The sequence below is a fragment of the Theropithecus gelada genome, chromosome 13 (genome assembly GCF_003255815.1).
Source record: "Theropithecus gelada isolate Dixy chromosome 13, Tgel_1.0, whole genome shotgun sequence".
Lineage (NCBI taxonomy): Eukaryota > Metazoa > Chordata > Mammalia > Primates > Cercopithecidae > Theropithecus > Theropithecus gelada.
In genome coordinates this window covers 4,289,686-4,306,995 of record NC_037681.1, presented here as the reverse complement: position 1 = coordinate 4,306,995, position 17,310 = coordinate 4,289,686, and the positions used below count along the sequence as shown (strand labels likewise).

The 17,310-nt window shown below is 47.2% G+C and overlaps 1 protein-coding gene across 3 annotated transcripts; it reads left to right on the top strand.

Annotated features, from left to right (window-relative positions):
• The first annotated feature begins 438 nt into the window (after nucleotides 1–438).
• Nucleotides 439–16,186, top strand: IL1RN (interleukin 1 receptor antagonist). 3 transcript variants are annotated; one of them, XM_025353763.1, is made up of 6 exons: nucleotides 477–602; nucleotides 2,653–2,715; nucleotides 10,130–10,181; nucleotides 12,019–12,107; nucleotides 13,230–13,342; nucleotides 14,848–16,186. In XM_025353763.1, the coding sequence occupies exons 3-6, from the start codon at nucleotides 10,168–10,170 to the stop codon at nucleotides 15,061–15,063; spliced, it is 432 nt and encodes a 143-aa protein (XP_025209548.1). In that variant the 5' UTR covers nucleotides 477–602; nucleotides 2,653–2,715; nucleotides 10,130–10,167; the 3' UTR covers nucleotides 15,064–16,186. The 3 variants fall into 3 exon arrangements, with proteins under 3 accessions (XP_025209547.1, XP_025209548.1, XP_025209546.1); XM_025353762.1 differs by lacking the exon at nucleotides 2,653–2,715 and having other exon boundaries at nucleotides 439–602; XM_025353761.1 differs by lacking the exons at nucleotides 477–602; nucleotides 2,653–2,715 and having other exon boundaries at nucleotides 10,008–10,181.
• The last annotated feature ends 1,124 nt before the right edge of the window (nucleotides 16,187–17,310 follow it).

The window sequence follows — 17,310 nt, the reverse complement described above, 5'->3', positions numbered from 1 at the left end:
TTCCTAGGTCCCTCAAAAGCATATCCTGCTTTTGATTTTTCCCTATGGCAATATGCCCTATGAAGTTATTTTATTTGTTAACTCGTTTCTTGTCTGTTTTCCTTCGTTAGGGCGTTGGGGACCTTGTCTGGCTTGTTCCCAATGCCTGGAAGAGTGCCCGGCACACAGGATGAAGCCAACACGTGTGTTCTGAATGAATGTGTGCACACATGCATGAGCTGGCGGCAGTCGGGGTTGGGGTAAGCATGAAGGCCCAGCTCAGTTCTCTGCATGTGACCTCTCATCTTACGCAGATAAGAACCAGTTTGGTTTCTGCCTGCCTGAGTCACTCTCCTGGAAACGGGGCCTGCTTGGCATCACGTCAGCCATCAGCCGGCCCATGTCCTCATGCTGGCCAGCCCTTTGCGAGTATGTGGGAGGAGAGGCTGGGCTCCTCCTTGCACTCTCTGAGGTGTTCTGGAAGGAGGAGCAGCTCCACCCTGGGAGGGGCTGTGGCCCAGGTACTGCCTGGATGCTACTTTATGGGCAGCAGCTCAGTTAGAGTTAGAGTCTGGAAGACCTCGGAAGACCTCCTGTCCTATCAGGCCTCCCCATGGCTTTAGGTAAGCTCCTTCCACTCTTATTTTTCCACCTGAGAAATGAGAGAGGAAAATATCTACGATTGGTGTTTACCAAATGCTTTCAGGCTCTGGTGAACAAGCGTCCAGGAAAATGTCAAGCGCATGGGGCTTTAGGCCTGTCTGGGGGACCTGGGCACAGGGAGGCATCCGTGGGAGACCGTGCAGGCACTCTGAGGCAGGGGCTGCAAGCCTAGTGCCTGCTGGAGCAGCAGGTGAACAAAGAGGGGTAACTGCTGTGACAAAAGTCATAGAGTCCTTGGAGTGTGGGGGTCATTTTCAACTGTTGATAGAATAGGGAAATTGGTGAAATAGCTCTGTTAAATGAGAGAAAGAACAGTGTGAACTCAATGAGAAATACTAATAGAATGTGGCACTGAGCCACAAGGTCTGAGGGTTGATTGACAGGGAAGGGTGGAGACTGTGGAGAATTAAGGACTCGGCACTAGTCAGTTCCACCAGATAGTTGTCACAAGAGAATGCAGGCCCAGGTGGCCAGAACTTCTCACTTTTGCAGAAGAGTCAGATATTCTGATTTCATTGTGTATAGTATTCTGATTAAATAAGACAATAAAGCAAGCAGATAAAATATTTAAATTATAAGCTGCCAGTTTGCAACCTCTGGTTAGGATTTGTGTGGCACAAAGGAAAAACCACTCAGGATCATTGGTCTGTAGACTCTAATTTTAAGTTTCTAATTTAAAATAGACCCCCGAGTCTGGGCACAGTGGCTCATGTCTGTAATCCCAGCACTTTGGGAGGCCAAAGTGGGTGGATCACTTGAGGTCAAGAGTTCGAGACCTGCCTGGTCAAGGTGGTGAAACCCCTATCTCTATTAAAAATACAAAAATTAGCTGGGCGTGGTGGTGCATACCTGCAATCTCAGCTACTTGGGTGGCTGAGGCAGGAGAATTGCTGGAACTCGGGAGGTGGAGGTTGCAGTGAATGGAGATCACACCACTCCACTTCAGTCTGGGCAACAGAGAGAAACACTCTGTCTTAAAAAAATAGATAAATAAAGATAAATAAAATAAAATAAAATTGGCCTCTAATGGGCAGGCCATTCTCCTTTCTGGGTCTTACTTTCCTTACTCTCCTTTCTGGGTATTAAGAGGAGGTCTAGAGGAAGCTGAACAACTCTTAGCTTGTAATAAGCACAATGGAAGTGTCAGCTCTTAATGTGTCATGGACACATTACAAGCTAGGCGCCGTGCTGAGCTCTTTACATGGGTTATCCCACTGAATCCTCTCAATAACCCTATGAGGAAGGACTATTATTGCTCACATTTTCAGAAGAGGAAATGGATATAGAGAGATTAGGTAATTTGCCCACGGCCAGACAGCTAGTATAAGAGGAGGAGGTGGGTTGACTGCAGACAGTCTGTCTTCAAACCACTACACTATGCTATGGGGGCACAGAGACTTAACAAAATCATGGAGAGGGGAATTGCTTTGTCAACCACAAGCAGTTATTCTGGGGGCAGCAGATCCTCCCCTGTCCCCCAGTGGGTACAATGGTCCCTGGTGGGTTGTGCTACAATGTTAGCCCATCGTCTTATGCATTTTTCAAATATGTAAAGTAGGATGCTGGAACCACTCTTAGAACCAGATAGTGATACATTGTGAAGAAATAAATCTCTGTGCTTAAAACTGGTTCATCCCAAAATACTTTGAACTGACACACAATAGGTGCTAAATAAATGTGTGTGAACTTGAATTGGATTGAATTCGGGAAACAAGTGCAATAAGCTTAGTGAAGACACCATGTTCCCTAGGCAGAGGAACCACATTCTCCATCTAAGTAAGGCCAGGAATATGGGAGGTATCAATGTTTGCCAAGCACAGAACAGGGTGCCAAGAAGAGAAAAGTTGAGGGGATTCATACTCTGACTGGAAACTGGAAGGGTGAGCACAGAGGGTAAAGGATAGAGATGGAACCATGTGCATACACTTTGTGTTACCTTGGACTAGTCATTCGTTTCTCTGGACCTCTGCTTTCTCTCTACACAATGGGGTCCCACCACTTCTCTCACAGCTGACTTGTATGAAGAAGGAGGTGGAGGAAGAGGAGAAGGTGAAGACAGTGCTGACTAAAAGGGTAAATCCTTTTTAGGATCCAAGTCTGAAAACAATTTTAGGCTACTAGAGATGAACAATATCTTGATTATGTAGTTGAAGGAAGTTAAAGATGAATGTTTTAATAAATAATTAATCAGAATGAAAATGATTGATTACTAATATATCTGCTATGGTTTATTTTCCCAAGTGGCAGACTCACTAAGGTTTTTGAATACTCCTATGTGATTGCTCTGTGTATGTATGTATGTATGTATGTATGTATGTATGTATCTATCTATCTATCTATCTGTTGTCTAATAAAATGGATCACATCTCTGCTAATAAAAACAGACTACACTGGCAGGGTACAATTGCAATCATTAATTGGGCCTGCAATTTGCAGCAGCAGCCACCAGAGGTGCCAGTGCCCTTTAAGGGTTGATAATTTAGAATAACCCAATTATCTGAGTTTTTCAGGGACTGAGGGATTTGCCAAGGTGTAGAACTTTCAGTAATAAAGTCAAGAAAGTCCTAGACAAACCAAGATAATTGTCACTCTAGTCCACTTTACCAGGTAAAGAGCTTTCCCTGTAACCTGTGTAAGGTTTTAGAATCATTTCTTTCCATTACCAAAAATCCTCCCTGAATTTTCAAGCAATTATGAACTAAATAGTTACTCTATGAGATGAGAGTTCAGCCCAAAAGAAACACCATAGGAACAAATGTAATTCTTGCTTCTGTTAACCATGCAATGAAACAGTGAGAAAAAAGTCAGCAGCCACTTTAGCAGGACTGCAGTGTGGGAAGAAATAACAAAACTGGGTTTCAATCCTGGCCTGTCCAGGATCTGGAGCAAGTGAGTTAATCTTTCTAAGCCTTGAGTTCTTCTTCTTCTTCTTCTTCTTTTTTTTTTTTCAAAGTGAAAGCAAGTTTATTAAGAAAGTAAAGGAATAAAAGAATGGCCACTCCATAGACAGAGTAGCCTGAACCTTGAGTTCTTCTGTAAAGTGACAATGAATTTGTACTCATTTTAAAAGTGGGTGTCAGTATGTCTGTCCATGTTGCACAGCTGTTATGTAGACAAAAGGAGATCTGTGTGAAAGTGTAACACAGAGCCTAAACTACAACAACTAAGCAACACAGTTGTCCCCTTCCCCATGGTGTCTGTTCTTCTCCATTTCCTCCTGCCTGCAGGGGGATTATAAAACTAATCATCAAAGGCAAGAAGGCAAGAGCAAACATGTACCTCTGAAAACACAAGATAACTACATAAGTAATGACTTTCAGGGCAGATCCATAGCTAACCCATAAACTGCTGGGGCAAAAATCATCTTGGAAGGTTCTGAACCTCAGAAAGGATTCACATGAAGTTAACCATCTAGATCCAAGAGGAGAGTAGCTTCTTGTAGATAACAGTTGGCTTATATACCATGTCCTGATCCCCTTCATCATCCAGGAGAGAAGAGGTGCTCACTCTGAGAGCAGCAAGCCTGGGGGCTGCAGCTTGGAGAGTAGAGGTACTCAGGCGGACAGATGTTTCCAAACCTGTCCTGCTGCCTTAGGGAGCTTCTAATAAGTTGACGGATTTGGTTAAAATTAACTTGGTTACTTGGCAGGGTTGGGTCAGTGGGGACTAACAAAAAGAAGACATCAGATTATACCCTGGGGGTTTGTATTTCTTGTGCTTCTTTCTCTTCTTTGTACTAAAGTTTTTACCCATGACTCGGAAAGAGCAACTGGAGTCTTTGCAGCATTATCTTAGCAAAAATTTACAAAGTTTGGAAAACAATATTGCTTATATTGTGTGGTGTGTCCTGTGACACTCAGGATTCAAGTGGTGGCTGAAACCACTAAATGTGAGATGAAGTCATTACAAGGCAGGGTGCACATCTGTCCACCCAAAGCTGGATGCCAACATTTCACAAATAGTGCTTGGGGGACACAAATGCAGCTCCAGGAGGTCCAGATGGAAATGTTTGTACTGAAATTTGTTAAAGCTTCCCGACAAACTGGATTTGTCAGTAAGGATTGTTTTCTGCAAGGGGGGGTGAAACTTGTGGGGTGAGCCATTCGGGCTGAGGAGGAGGGAAGTTGGAGCTAAGAAATGTGGAGACAATTTTCCTTTAGAAGGGCTGAATCTTCCTGCCTCTCTGGGGTGCTGCAGCCCACAGGATCCAATTGTGTATATGTCTCCCCAGCTCCCCATTCAGTGATATCACGTCAGTAGCTTGAAATTATCCGTGGTAGGCGTATTATGTCATGGAAATTGGCAAATGGAAACTTTTCTTGGAGATTCAATTGTTAAACATTTACCAGCGTACCACTGCTCTGCCTCCGGGGTCAATGACCCCATCCAAGTTTAATCCATCTGTCCACTGTCTCCAACATGATCTTAATAAAATACACCTGACAACATTACCCTCTTATTAAGTTTTTTAAAAGGTAAGTTTCCAGCTCACTGGGGTGGCATTAAAGGCCATTCCTTCTCTGGAGCTCACCCAACTTTTCAAATCACTTTTCCTACCCCTACCTCTAAATGCCACTCAAACTCCAGCCATCCTGAATAATAAGATTTTTAAAAAGTAGATTATGGGTCGGGCACAGTGGCTCATGCCCATAATCCCAGCACTTTGAGAGGCCAAGATAGGTGGATCACCTGAGGTCGGGAGTTCGAGACCAGCATGACCAACGTGGTGAATCCCTGTCTCCACTAAAAATACAAATTAGCGGGGGGATGGTGGCACATGCCTGTAATCCCAGCTATGTGGGAGGTTGAGGCAGGAGAATTGCTTGAACCCGGGAGGCGGAGGTTGCAGGGAGCTGAGATTGCTCCATTGCACTCCAGCCTGGGCAACAAGAATGAAACTCCATCTCAAAAAACAAACAAACAAACAAAAAACAGTAGATTACATCAGATACCTCTGGCCTAGGTTGTTTATGACCACCTCTACTGCTATGAATAACTAGAAAAGCTAGACAAAACATATTTCCAAAAGATCTCTTTGGAGGCATCAGAGAATGGCCAAGGCTGTAAGGAACTGTCTGAGCCCAGTGAGGTGGAGCCCAGCACTGGCGCCCCTTACTCTTGGGCACATGTGCTGGTTTCAAAAACTTCAGCTGAGATTTTGAGCATTCACGGAACTTGGTGGGGGAGATAAAATTTGTACCTTATATCCTACCTACAAGGAGGGTCCCTGATAATCCCCACCCAATTTGGAAATCTGGGTCAGCCTTCACAGGTACTGAAGCCCTCCTCTGAATGATCTCAAGTCCTGCTAGGGTAGAGGTTACCTGCTTTTGAAAGGCTCCTGGCCTACCTGTCCAGCAGGAGCAAAAGTGAACCATCTCAGGGTACAGATAACAATCATCCAGAGCCTTGAATGACCTCTACAGTGTTTAATATGTAGTATTCAGCAGTCATTAAAAAGGAATGAGGCACATGCAAGAAGACCTGTGTATCAGGGAGAAACAGGCAATAAATGGAGATCCAGCAGGGATTCAAATCATGGATCTGAATCGGGGCAGACTTTGAAAGAACTATGGAGAATATACTCAAAGATTTAAAACACAAGATTGGAATTTTTGGCAGAGAACTAACAACTACACAAAAAAGGAACCAAATGGAAATCCTAGAACTGAAAGATGCAATTAACCAATATTGAGAAATAGCCAACATCTATTGAACACTTCCCACATGGGTGGCTGTGCTAAACGCTTTACAAGCATCAACACAAGATGTGTCTCCTTGCAGCAGTGCAGTGTCCCTCCTAAGACATGGACAACCTGGTTTCCCTATCTCTCTGCTTCACCAAAACCCCTTTACATGGGGCTTAGACACTCCTGTTGTCTCTAGTGTTTGGTAGCACAGGGCTCAGCACATAGAAGGCACTAGATACAATTGTGATGACCAGGAACTCCGATGAAAGCTGTGGGTGCTGACTGGGAAGGCATAGTCCTTTATGTGCTGTGGTCTTAAAGCTTCATCTAGGAAGCAGAACTGGGGGGGTGTTGAGGACCCAGAACCGAGAATAAGATTAGTCAGAGATTTCCTGTGGGCAGAAATCATAAGGACGCTAACTGTTTGGGTGAGATAACATGAAACCAAGAGTGGACTTGTGGCCAGAAGCGTGAGGAAGAGGGAGAGAGCTTCCCCTGTTCCCTTTCTTCCTCTCCCTAAGCCACAGTGATTGACAGCCCCCTCCTTTAGAGTCAGAGCAGGCTTGAGACTGGACTGGGAAAGGAGGATGGGTCAGGATACAGAGCAGGAAGGCTGGGAGTGCACGGCAGGAGCAAGGGGCTGGGGCGTTCACTGGGCCTGATCTCTCCCACTTTACTAGGGGTAAAGAAGCGTACACAAAAGCCATGGTGTGAGTATTCCCCAAGTGCCAGGGTCAAGGCATGATTCATCACGTGCAGCATTTCATTCAATCTGTATAGTAACCGATGACGTGGCTTCTATTATTAGCTCTATCAGATAATGAAACTGAGACCAAGACAGTCTCTGTACATTGTGTGGGGGTGGCCCAGCTCGGAAATCACACAGGGGGATTCAGACCTAGACTCCATAACTCCTGCCCCAGGGACCACCCCCATCCTCACCCTCTGCATATCGAGAAAGGGCAGGCTGGGCCACTTCTCAGGACAGAGTGGGGAAACGACACAGAGCAAGGAGGTTACAGGAGCCCCGAGCATCTTTTCTCCAGGAGAATACTCTTTCTCTGAATTCAGACTGGGGTCAGAGAAACATTTACCTAGGAGCCACACTGTGGGTGGGGCTTTTACTTGAGATGCCGTCAGAGGGCAGTGGCCAGGATGGAACTCTCCACCATACCTTGGCAAGCCACTTCTCTTCTGCAATCTGTAAGGACATTTTTTGAGAGAATTACGGCTTTCCAATTCCAGAGGACTGAAGAAAGACAGATAGGAGAGAACCTATCCCAGTCAGGCGCTAGCTGCCTTCTCTTTCAGAGGGTGTGATGCTAAAGTGATACACTTGATGATTGACAAATGCTTCGGAAATTTTCAACCCTAATATTCAACACACTCTGGAAGTGGCAAATAAGTAGACAGGTTCATGTACATCACCTCCTTCAGCTAGTCCTCACAATAACAATCAGATGAACAAACAAAATGCTTCTTTGGCCCTCAAAGGAAGACACTATTTCTCGAACATGTGTCAAAAAGGATGGGTGACTCACTCAAGGTCACACAGCTTGTGAGGACCGTACAGGAATACAGACATGCCATTTTGCCTAAAAAACCCATCACCCAGGGAGTTGACACAATTTTGCAGAAATGTTCTATTTCCTCTGAAGGATGCATTCTTTAAACTTTTGGGAACTTCATTCATAGCCTTCCACCTTTGCAGGATTAACTCTTTGGACACAAAGTGTTTGATTCTGATTTGTTGGTTGGAAGATTTGTTGGTTGAGAGAAAGATTCTGATTTGGTTGAAAATAGTCAGACTCATCAAGATCAACTGCTGTAGTAGTAAACATTTTGACATTTTGTCTGTATTCTTGTACTGTCCTCACAAGCTGCATGACCTTGAGTGAGTCACTCATACTTTTTGTTTTTGCTTTTGTTTTGGAGATGGAGTCTTACTCTGTTACCTAGGATCATGTTGTTGGAGTGCAATGGCATGATCTTGGCTCACTGCAACCTCCACCTCCTGGGTTCAAGTGATTCTCCTGCCTCAGCCTCCCGAGTAGATGGGATTGCAGGTGCACGCCGCCACCGCCCCCTGCTAATTTTTGCATTTTTAGTAGAGATGGAGTTTCACCATGTTGGCCAGGTTGGTCTTGAACTCCTGACCTCAGGTGATCCACCCACCTCGTCCTTCCAAAGTGCTGGGATTACAGGCGTGAGCCACCGTGCCCAGCCCACCCATTCTTTTTGAAACACGTTTGAGAAATAGTGTCTTCCTTTGAGGGCCAAGGAGACATTTTGTTAGTTCATTTGTTTTTGTGAGGACTAGCTGAAGGAGGTGATGTATATTAACCTGCCTACTTATTTGCCACTTCCCAAAGTGTGTTAAGTATTAGAGTTTAAAGTTTCTGAAGCATTTGTTAATAATCAAGTGCCCGGGGCTGGAGGTCAGAAGACCTGGATTTCTCTGCATACCTTTGCCATCAGCAAGCTGTGTGACCTTGGACAGATCGCTTTTTTGTCTGAGTCTTTTCTGAGTCTTCTTGAAAATAATGCCAGGTTGGGACAGGATGATTGCCAAGCTCCTGTCCAGCTCTAAAACACTGCAACCTATACTTCTGCGCCAGCACTGTCCATCCCGTAGATCATGCAGAAATTCTCTTCACCTTTTTCTACCCATAAAATAGGAGCATGCTTACCTTTTTCCTGTCTAGAATATTGTAAGGAAGGAAGTTATTGTGTATCAGAACCCATTATGGGCCAGAAGTTCTCCTCTTCCTCCCTACACTTGCTTCCTCTCTCCCTCCCTCCCTCTTTCCCTTCCTTCCATCCATCTGTGAAAAAGACACGATCACCCTCATTCTGAGAGTGAAGAAACAGAGGCTCAACTAATGAAATGATTTGTTCGAGGTCACACGGGTGGCACATGGCAAGTGGCAGAGGTTGAATTTAGAGCCATTCCTGTCCAAATGCTGAGTTTATGTCATCGTCCCAAGACCATAACTTTAAAGACGTAAGATAGTGGGAAAATAGGTGATTTTAAAGCACCTCTCAGAAGGACTCACTTTACATCAGGGGTCAGCAGATGCAGGCCAAATCCGGTCCATCCCCTGCTTTTGCAAATACAGTTGTATTGGAACACAGCTAGGCTTGTTGATTTATGGATTGCCAATGTCCTTTTGTGAAACAGACAGCTGAGCTCAGTCATCGTGGCCCACAGAACCTAAAATATTTACTCTCTCGTCCTTTACAGAATGTTGGCCAATCTATGGTCTGGAGTCCAAGGCTGTCCATCCTTCAAAGAACACAAAGTGACATGAGACTGTCCCATGTGCAGGGAGCCCTTTCATTTTATTATGAAAAAAGGGCCTTTCTGCGCAAATCTGTTTTTTAAAAAGTCAACAAACAGACTCCGGGTACCTGTCAGGCACAGTAGGGAGTTTGGTTTCCATTGTGCTCTTCTTCCCAGGAACTCAATGAAGGGGAAATAGAAATCTCAATTTTGGGGAAATTGCACAGGGGAAAAAGGGGAGGGAATCAGTTACAACACTCCATTGCGACACTTAGCGGGGTTGAAAGTGACAACAGCAAGGGTTTCTCTTTTTGGAAATGTGAGGAGGGTATTTCCGCTTCTCAGAGTGGGGCAGGGTGGCAGATGCCTAGCTTGGGTGAGTGACTATTTCTTTATAAACCGCAACTCTGGGCCCGCAATGGCAGTCCATTGTCTTGCTGCAGTCACAGAATGGAAATCTGCAGGGGCCTCGGCAGTCACCTAATCTGTCTCCTCCTCTTCCTGTTCCATTCAGAGACGGTTGGCCGGCCCTCTGGGAGAAAACCCAGCAAGATGCAAGCCTTCAGGTAAGGCTACCCCAAGGAGGAGGAGGTGAGGGTGGATTAGCTGGAGACTGGAAACATATCACAGCTGCTGGGGGCTGCCAGGCCCTACAGGGCCTGAGAACTGGGTTTGGGCTGGAGAGGATGTCCATTATTCAAGAAAGAGGCTGTTACGTGCATGGGCTTCAGGGCTTGTATTTCAAAATATCGCAGATGTGGATGGTACGACCGGAGGGCTGTCTAACTTTCCCAGAGACTCAGCAACCCAGTGAGTAATAGATGCATGCCAAGGAGTGCGGCTGCGATTCAGGCCCAGCTGAATGTGCTGACAGAGAAGCAGAGAGGGGCACCAGGGCACAGCCTGAAGGCCCAGACTGATACGAGCAATGCCTGTCTGTGCTGACACGTCAGAGGGTCCCATTCTCCAGGGGCCTTGGTTTCCCCACCTGTGACATCTGTGACATGAGATTCACGATAATTCCGTGTGTGCCTTACCGGGTTGTTGTGAAAGTTAAATGCACAGATAATAGCATAACAGGATTCTGTGCATTGTAAAATGCCTGAAAATCACTGTGATTTGAAAATGGAATCAGGGCTTTGTGAGACCGTCCCTATTGTAAAGATGTGATGCTGACAGAAATGACAGGACTGCTTGTACATGCCCTCTGCCGTGTGACATTCCAGCAGTGAAATCATGTTGGGGTGACTTCTCCCCCAATCTGACCTTTATGTTTGTCTGGGTTGAGGCTGCAAGTCAGGTTCTGTGGGCATATGAGTGACAAGTCTCTCCCTTCCAGAAAAGGGGACTGTCTGCTTCCCCAGGTTGCCTCTGCCTGCTCTGATCAGCTAGAAGCTCCAGGAGATCCCCCTGGAGGCCCCAGCAGGCAATGTCTAATCCCTCCAGATTGAAGCTAAATCTAGAAACTAGGATAATCACAAACAGGCCAATGCTGCCATATGCAAAGCACTTTGGTTTGCCCGGCCACTCCTCGTTGAGCGTGTGGGCTTTTCAGAGCCACCTGATGAGGTGGGTAGAGTTAGCCACACTTCACAGGTGAGGATATGAGGCACAGGTCCCAGGACATGCTGGCTGGGGCTCTGTTTATTACATCTCACAGCTTTGAGTCCTGCTCTCAACCAGAGAGGCTCTTTACCAAGAAGAAAGGATTGGGACCCAGAAGCAAGCCACTGGCTGAGGTAAAGAGGAAGCCTGCTTGTTCCCAAGGGCAGCTGCTCCTGCAGGACTCTGAGCAGGTCACCAGCTAATGGAGGAAAGGCTCTAGGGACAGACCTTCCTGGTTTAAGGCTCAGAGTGAGTTAGCTGCAAGGTGTTCTGTCTCTTGAAACTTCTAACTAGGTGCTGTGGTAGCCACTAGTCTCAGGTGGCTATTTAAATGTATACTTAATTGAATGAAAAGAGAAGAAAATTTAAAATCGAGACCCTTGGTCACACTATCCACATTGCAAGAGCTCAACAGCCACACGTGGTTAGCAGCCACCCTATTGGGCAGTGCAGCTATAGAACATTTTTGCATCCCAGAAAGTTTGTTTGGATGTTGCTGCTCTGCAGTGTGCTTTGCTGAAACCGAAGTGCCTGCCCTGGGAATCTAAGATGGGAAGCAAGTGAGGAGGGGAGTCAAATGTGGGCTCACTGCTCACCAGCTGTGAGGGTTGGGCCTGCCTCTTAACCAGTGTCAGCCTCAGTCTTCTCATCCATGCATGCCATGGGTATACTAATATACCATACCCCAGGAAGAGCTGGATGCAAATTTAACAAGTTCTGGGGGACACAGGAAGGTGCTAAGCACAAGGCCGGGCCCATAGCAGCTGTGCACTACAGCTGAGTCCTTTTCCTTTTCAGAATCTGGGATGTTAACCAGAAGACCTTCTACCTGAGGAACAACCAACTAGTTGCTGGATACTTGCAAGGACCAAATGTCAATTTAGAAGGTGAGCGCTTGCCAGGAAAGCCAATGTGTGTGGGCGCTGGGTCACCTTGCCCCTCTGTCTGCAGCAGCATGACCTGCCTGCACAAACCCTAGGTGCAATGTCCTAATCCTTATTGGGTCTTTGTACTCAAGTTTGAAGCTGGGAGGGCCTGGCTACTAAAGGGCACATATGAGGGCAGCCTGAAAAGGGCATGGAGAGGTAGAGTCTAGGTCAGGGGTCGGTGACTATAGGCACAGCGGTCCCAGGGCCACAGCTGGGAAGGACAAATACCAGAAGGCAAGGTTGTCAGTTCCCTTCCTCCAGTGCCTATTAAGCCTCCATGTTCCTATGTTGTTCAAACCCTAACTCAATCCCAAATTAATCCACCATGTATAAGGCTGGGCTATGTCTCTTATTCCTGGACACCATACTCAGCCATATTCTGGTCCATGTATTAAACAAGATGGATGAACTTGAAGAAGCTTCACCCACTCTGTTCCTCAGCTTTCCCTTCAGTGGGATGATGTCAGTTGGATGACGGGAAGTGCGATTCTTTTAGTTCCAGCCTTCTAGGATGTTTTCACTCCCCTGTTTGGTGTTGTAGGATGGTATTACCTCCACCTTCCCACCTTCCCTATGCCCTCGTTCTGTCTCCCCTGCCTCACTCTGAAAGTGGATGAGACCCACCTTTCCTGTCCTGTTAGTTCTCCTAATGAACACACTGAAGCACAAGGAGGCTGAGATTTTTGTTGCTACATGAGAGCATAGAGGCCTTTTAGGGAAAGAGGAGGTTCAGAGACCCCCAGGCTGCTGTGGAGCCCCACTCATGGCCTTGCGCCATTTTCCCTGCCCCTCAGCAACACACCTATTGACCTGGAGCATAGGCATCCTGGGGAAAGTGAGGGAAAGATGGAAATCACGTGGAACAACATCCAGGAGACTCAGGCCTCTAGGAGTAACTGGATAGGGTGCTTGGTTTAATCTTCTGTTTAGATGCAGACCAGGAAGATGAGACCTCTCTGCCTTTCTGACCTTGGGATTTTAGTTTTGTGGGACCAGGGGAGACAGAAAAATACCCAGGGTCTCTTCATTATTGCTGCCTCCTCTTCTATTAACCTGACCCCCCCCTCTGCTCTTCCCCAGAAAAGATAGATGTGGTACCCATTGAGCCCCATGCTCTGTTCTTGGGAATCCATGGAGGGAAGATGTGCCTGTCCTGTGTCAAGTCTGGTGATGAGACCAGACTCCAGCTGGAGGTAAAAACCTGTTTTGGATATCAAATCACCCCAAAACCCAGTGGCTTGAAAAACCAAAATTTGTTCTTACGATTCTATGGCTTGAACAGGATTAGCTGCGTAGTTAGTTCTGTTCTACGTGGTGGAACACACTGGGCTCACTTTGGCAGTTGCATTCAGCAGAGTGCCTGGCTTGCGCTGGGCATCTGAGATGGTCCCTCATTCTGCAGGCTCTCTTTCCCTGTGATCTCTCAGTGTTTAAGAGTCAGCTTGAGCTTCCTTACAGCATGGTGGCTGACTTCAAAAGGGATTATTCCAAAAAGACAAGTCTCAACATGCAGGTGCTTATTATAACTTCTGCTTACATCATCCTATTGGCCAAAGCCACTCACGTGGCTAAGTCTAGCCCCTTGTGAGAGGGGACTGCATAGGAATGTGGACACCAGGAGGCACAGGCACTGGGGCCCACCACTCTAACGGTCTCCCACAGGACCCGAATCTCTGTGTGCTACTCCCTTGCTCAAAGGCCACCAACCCATTCGGACCTGCCCTCTTCTAGCAAAGCCCATCCTCAGGACCTTTCTCTTCCAATCCTTATCGACTCACATTGATTAGTTGGTGCCCCACCCAGAGCCCTGTGCTCCTTGATCTCATGTAATGTTAGTGGGTTTCCCAGCCCTGGGAAAACATGGCTTTGTCTCAGGGGCTTGCTGGATGCAACCTTAACCTCATTGTGAGTGGCCATACTGTGGCACTATCACATCCCTTACCAGTAGACAGGGACACTGTTCTGGAGGGTGACTGCCTGTTCTGTGAGGAGTGGGGATGGCTAGGACATTGCATGGAACACACCACCACCTCATCTCCTCAGAGCTCAAACCCTGACAGAACACCAGCTCTACAGGCCTTGGCTTCTGCTGATGGTGCTGTGTATTTATGAGACTTACTGGTCCAAGGCCAGAGCGGCCAGATTTCCCAAAATCAAGGTGTGACAGTGGGACAGCCTCTTTGTGTCTTTGCTGTCCTAAGAAACCTGGACCAGGCCAGGTGCGGTGGCTCACGCCTGTAATCCCAGCACTTTGAGAGGCCGAGGTGGGCAGATCACGAGGTCAGGAGTTTGAGACCAGCCTGGCCAACATGGTGAAACCCTGTCTCTATTAAAAATACGAAACATTAGATGAGTGTGGTGGTCCATGCCTGTAATCCCAGCTACTCAGGAGGCTGAGGCAGGAGAATCGAACCAAGGAGGTGGAGGTTGCAGTGAGCTGAGATTGCACTACTGCACTCCAGCCTGGGGGACAGAGCAAGACTCTGTCTGGGGAATATAAATAAATAAATAAATAAACCTGGGTCCCAGAGTCCCACAGAGTGGCAGACAGGAGCCCCTGGGGGCTTTTAGGATATAGCATTTCCCCTGTACTAACTCTGGGCTGTCCAGAGGGCCATGTCATGGTGTGGAGTGGAGAGGGAGGCAGCACAGGACTTCCTAGGCCTCAGCTCTCACCTACCCATCTTTTGATTTCCAGGCAGTTAACATCACTGACCTGAGCAAGAACAGAAAACAGGACAAGCGCTTCGCCTTCGTCCGCTCAGACAGCGGCCCCACCACCAGTTTCGAGTCTGCCGCCTGCCCGGGCTGGTTCCTCTGCACAGCAATGGAAGCAGACCAGCCCGTCAGTCTCACCAATATGCCTGACAAGGGTGTCATGGTCACCAAATTCTACTTCCAGGAGGATGAGTAGCACTGCCCAGGCCTGCCTGTTTCCATTCTGGCATGGCAAGGACTGCAGGGACTGCCAGTCCCCCTGCCCCAGGGCTCCCAACTATGGGGGCACTGAGGACAAGTCATTGAGGGATGGATCCTCAGAAGGAGTCACAAGAACCTGGTCACAGGACTCTGCCTCCTCTTCAACTGACCAGCCTCCATGCTGCCTCCAGAATGGTCTTTCTAGTGTGTGAATCAGAGCACAGCAGCCCCTGCGCAAAGCCCTTCCGTGTCGCCTCTGCATTCGGGATCAAACCCCGACCACCCGCCCAGCCTGCTCTCTTCTCCCCACTGCCTCCTCCTCCCTCATTCCACGTTCCCATGCCCCAGATACATCAGGCCCCTTGATGACCCCCCACCAAGTGGCTCCCACACCCTGTTTTACAAACAAATGCCAGTCCGTGAGGAAGGTTTTTAAGAGTTTGTGGAGAATGAAAATTAAGGATTTCCTGATTTCTTTTTTAGTCCACGTGAAGGAGAGCACTTCATTTGGAGATTATGTTCTTTTGGGAGAGGCTGGGGGCTTAAAATAGTCCTGCATTTGTGAAATGATGGTGAAAGTAAATGGTAGCTTTCCCATTTTTTTCTTCTTTTTTGTGATGTCCCAATTTGTAAAAATTAAAAGTTATGGTACTATGTTGGCCCCACAATTTTTTTTTTTCCTTTTGAAACACTTCCATAATCTGGACTCCTCTGTCCAGGCACTGCTGCCCAGCCTCCGAGCTCCATCTCCACTCCAGATTTTTTACAGCTCCCTGCAGTACTTTACCTCCTATCAGAAGTTTCTCAGCTCCTAAGGCTCCGAGCAAATGTGGCTCCTGGGGGTTCCTTCCTCCTCTGCTGAAGGAATGAATTACTCCTTGACATTGTAGAGTTTCTGGCACTTGGAGACGTGTATGAAAGATGACTGTGCCTCTGCCTGTCTCCCCCACCAGGCTGGGAGCTCTGCAGAGCAGGAAAAAAGACTCGTATACGCAGGGCCGAGCACCTAGCCTGGCTCGGCAGGTACTCAGCGAATGAGTGCTGTATATGTTGGCTGCAAAGATCCCTACTTCCCGTCACTTCAGCTCTGTTTTACAATAAAATATTGAAAATGCCTATATTGTTGACTATGTCCTTGGTCTTGACAGGCTTTGAGTATAGAGTGCTGGGGAAATTGAAAGACCAAGGTGTCTTTCGCACCCCAGGGGCTGGGGCCTGGCTGCCTCTTCTCTGAGAGTTCCTTTCTTCCTTCAGTCTTCCTCTCCCTGGATAATATGAGAGCAAATCTGTCTGCAAAAAAGATGCGGGGCAGCACTGTCCACAATAGCCTCTACTGGAAACAACCCAAGCACCCATCACAGAAAGAATTTGTACATCATCTATCTGCACACAACACAATGCTCCTTGGCAAAGAAAATGAATCAATTACAGCCAGCTGCACCTCACAAGAGAGATGAATCTTACAAACATAATGTGGGTACAAGAATCACAAAAGCATGCATACAGTGCAATTCCATTTATACAAAGTTCAAAATGGGCAACATGGGGCTGTTGTGTGGAGGGCTGTGGGAACTGGTGATGCAGAGAGAAGCAAGGCCATGCTCTCTCTGAAGGCCCAGTGAAACTTGGCCCCTGGGAGACACAGTGGCGGGCAGCAGCACCTGGGGGCTTTTAGGGTTCAGACAGCATTCTATTTCTTGGCATGGATGTAGTTACACAGTTTTCTGCATGTATATTTTATTTCACAATACCTAGAAAATAAAAAGACTTGCCCCCCAACAACCAGGGTGTAAGGAAAGGAGCATCTGGGAGATTATGAGATTAGTGAATGGAGTATTGAATTTGGCCCTGTAGGTGGGAGTGCAAGACCATGAGTGACCACTTATCAAACACACCTCAGTAAACAGGCGAGTGAGGAGTGTGGTCCTTTCACCTGCCCAGGTTGTTTCTGTTAGATTCTGGGCTTGGTCTCTGGAGTCTAAGAAGTCATGCACTTGCTGTCTGATTTTGGCCAAGTCACCTCCCTTTTTGGGGCCTGTTCCTCATTTATTTGAGGCGAGTGTTGACTTGGATGGGGATTTTCCAAACAGAGCTCCTTGGACCCTTCTCTCCAAGGTCTCTGGAAATGAGAAGCCCTGCAGAGGGAAGGATAAATGGGCCAGGACTCATCCCTTGAACCCTGTTCCCAACAGAGCCCTCTTCTTTACAACTTGGACCTCCCATGGGACTTTGTTTGAAAGGG

What these genes read in the sequence shown, in the direction of transcription:
- IL1RN (XM_025353761.1), top strand. Translation starts at nt 10,066, where the DNA reads ATGGAAATCTGCAGGGGCCTCGGCAGTCACCTAATCTGTCTCCTCCTC. An exon ending in AGCAAGATGCAAGCCTTCAG is followed by an intron (nt 10,182 to 12,018) that starts GTAAGGCTACCC and finishes TTTCCTTTTCAG; the next exon opens with AATCTGGGATGTTAACCAGA. An exon ending in ACCAAATGTCAATTTAGAAG is followed by an intron (nt 12,108 to 13,229) that starts GTGAGCGCTTGC and finishes GCTCTTCCCCAG; the next exon opens with AAAAGATAGATGTGGTACCC.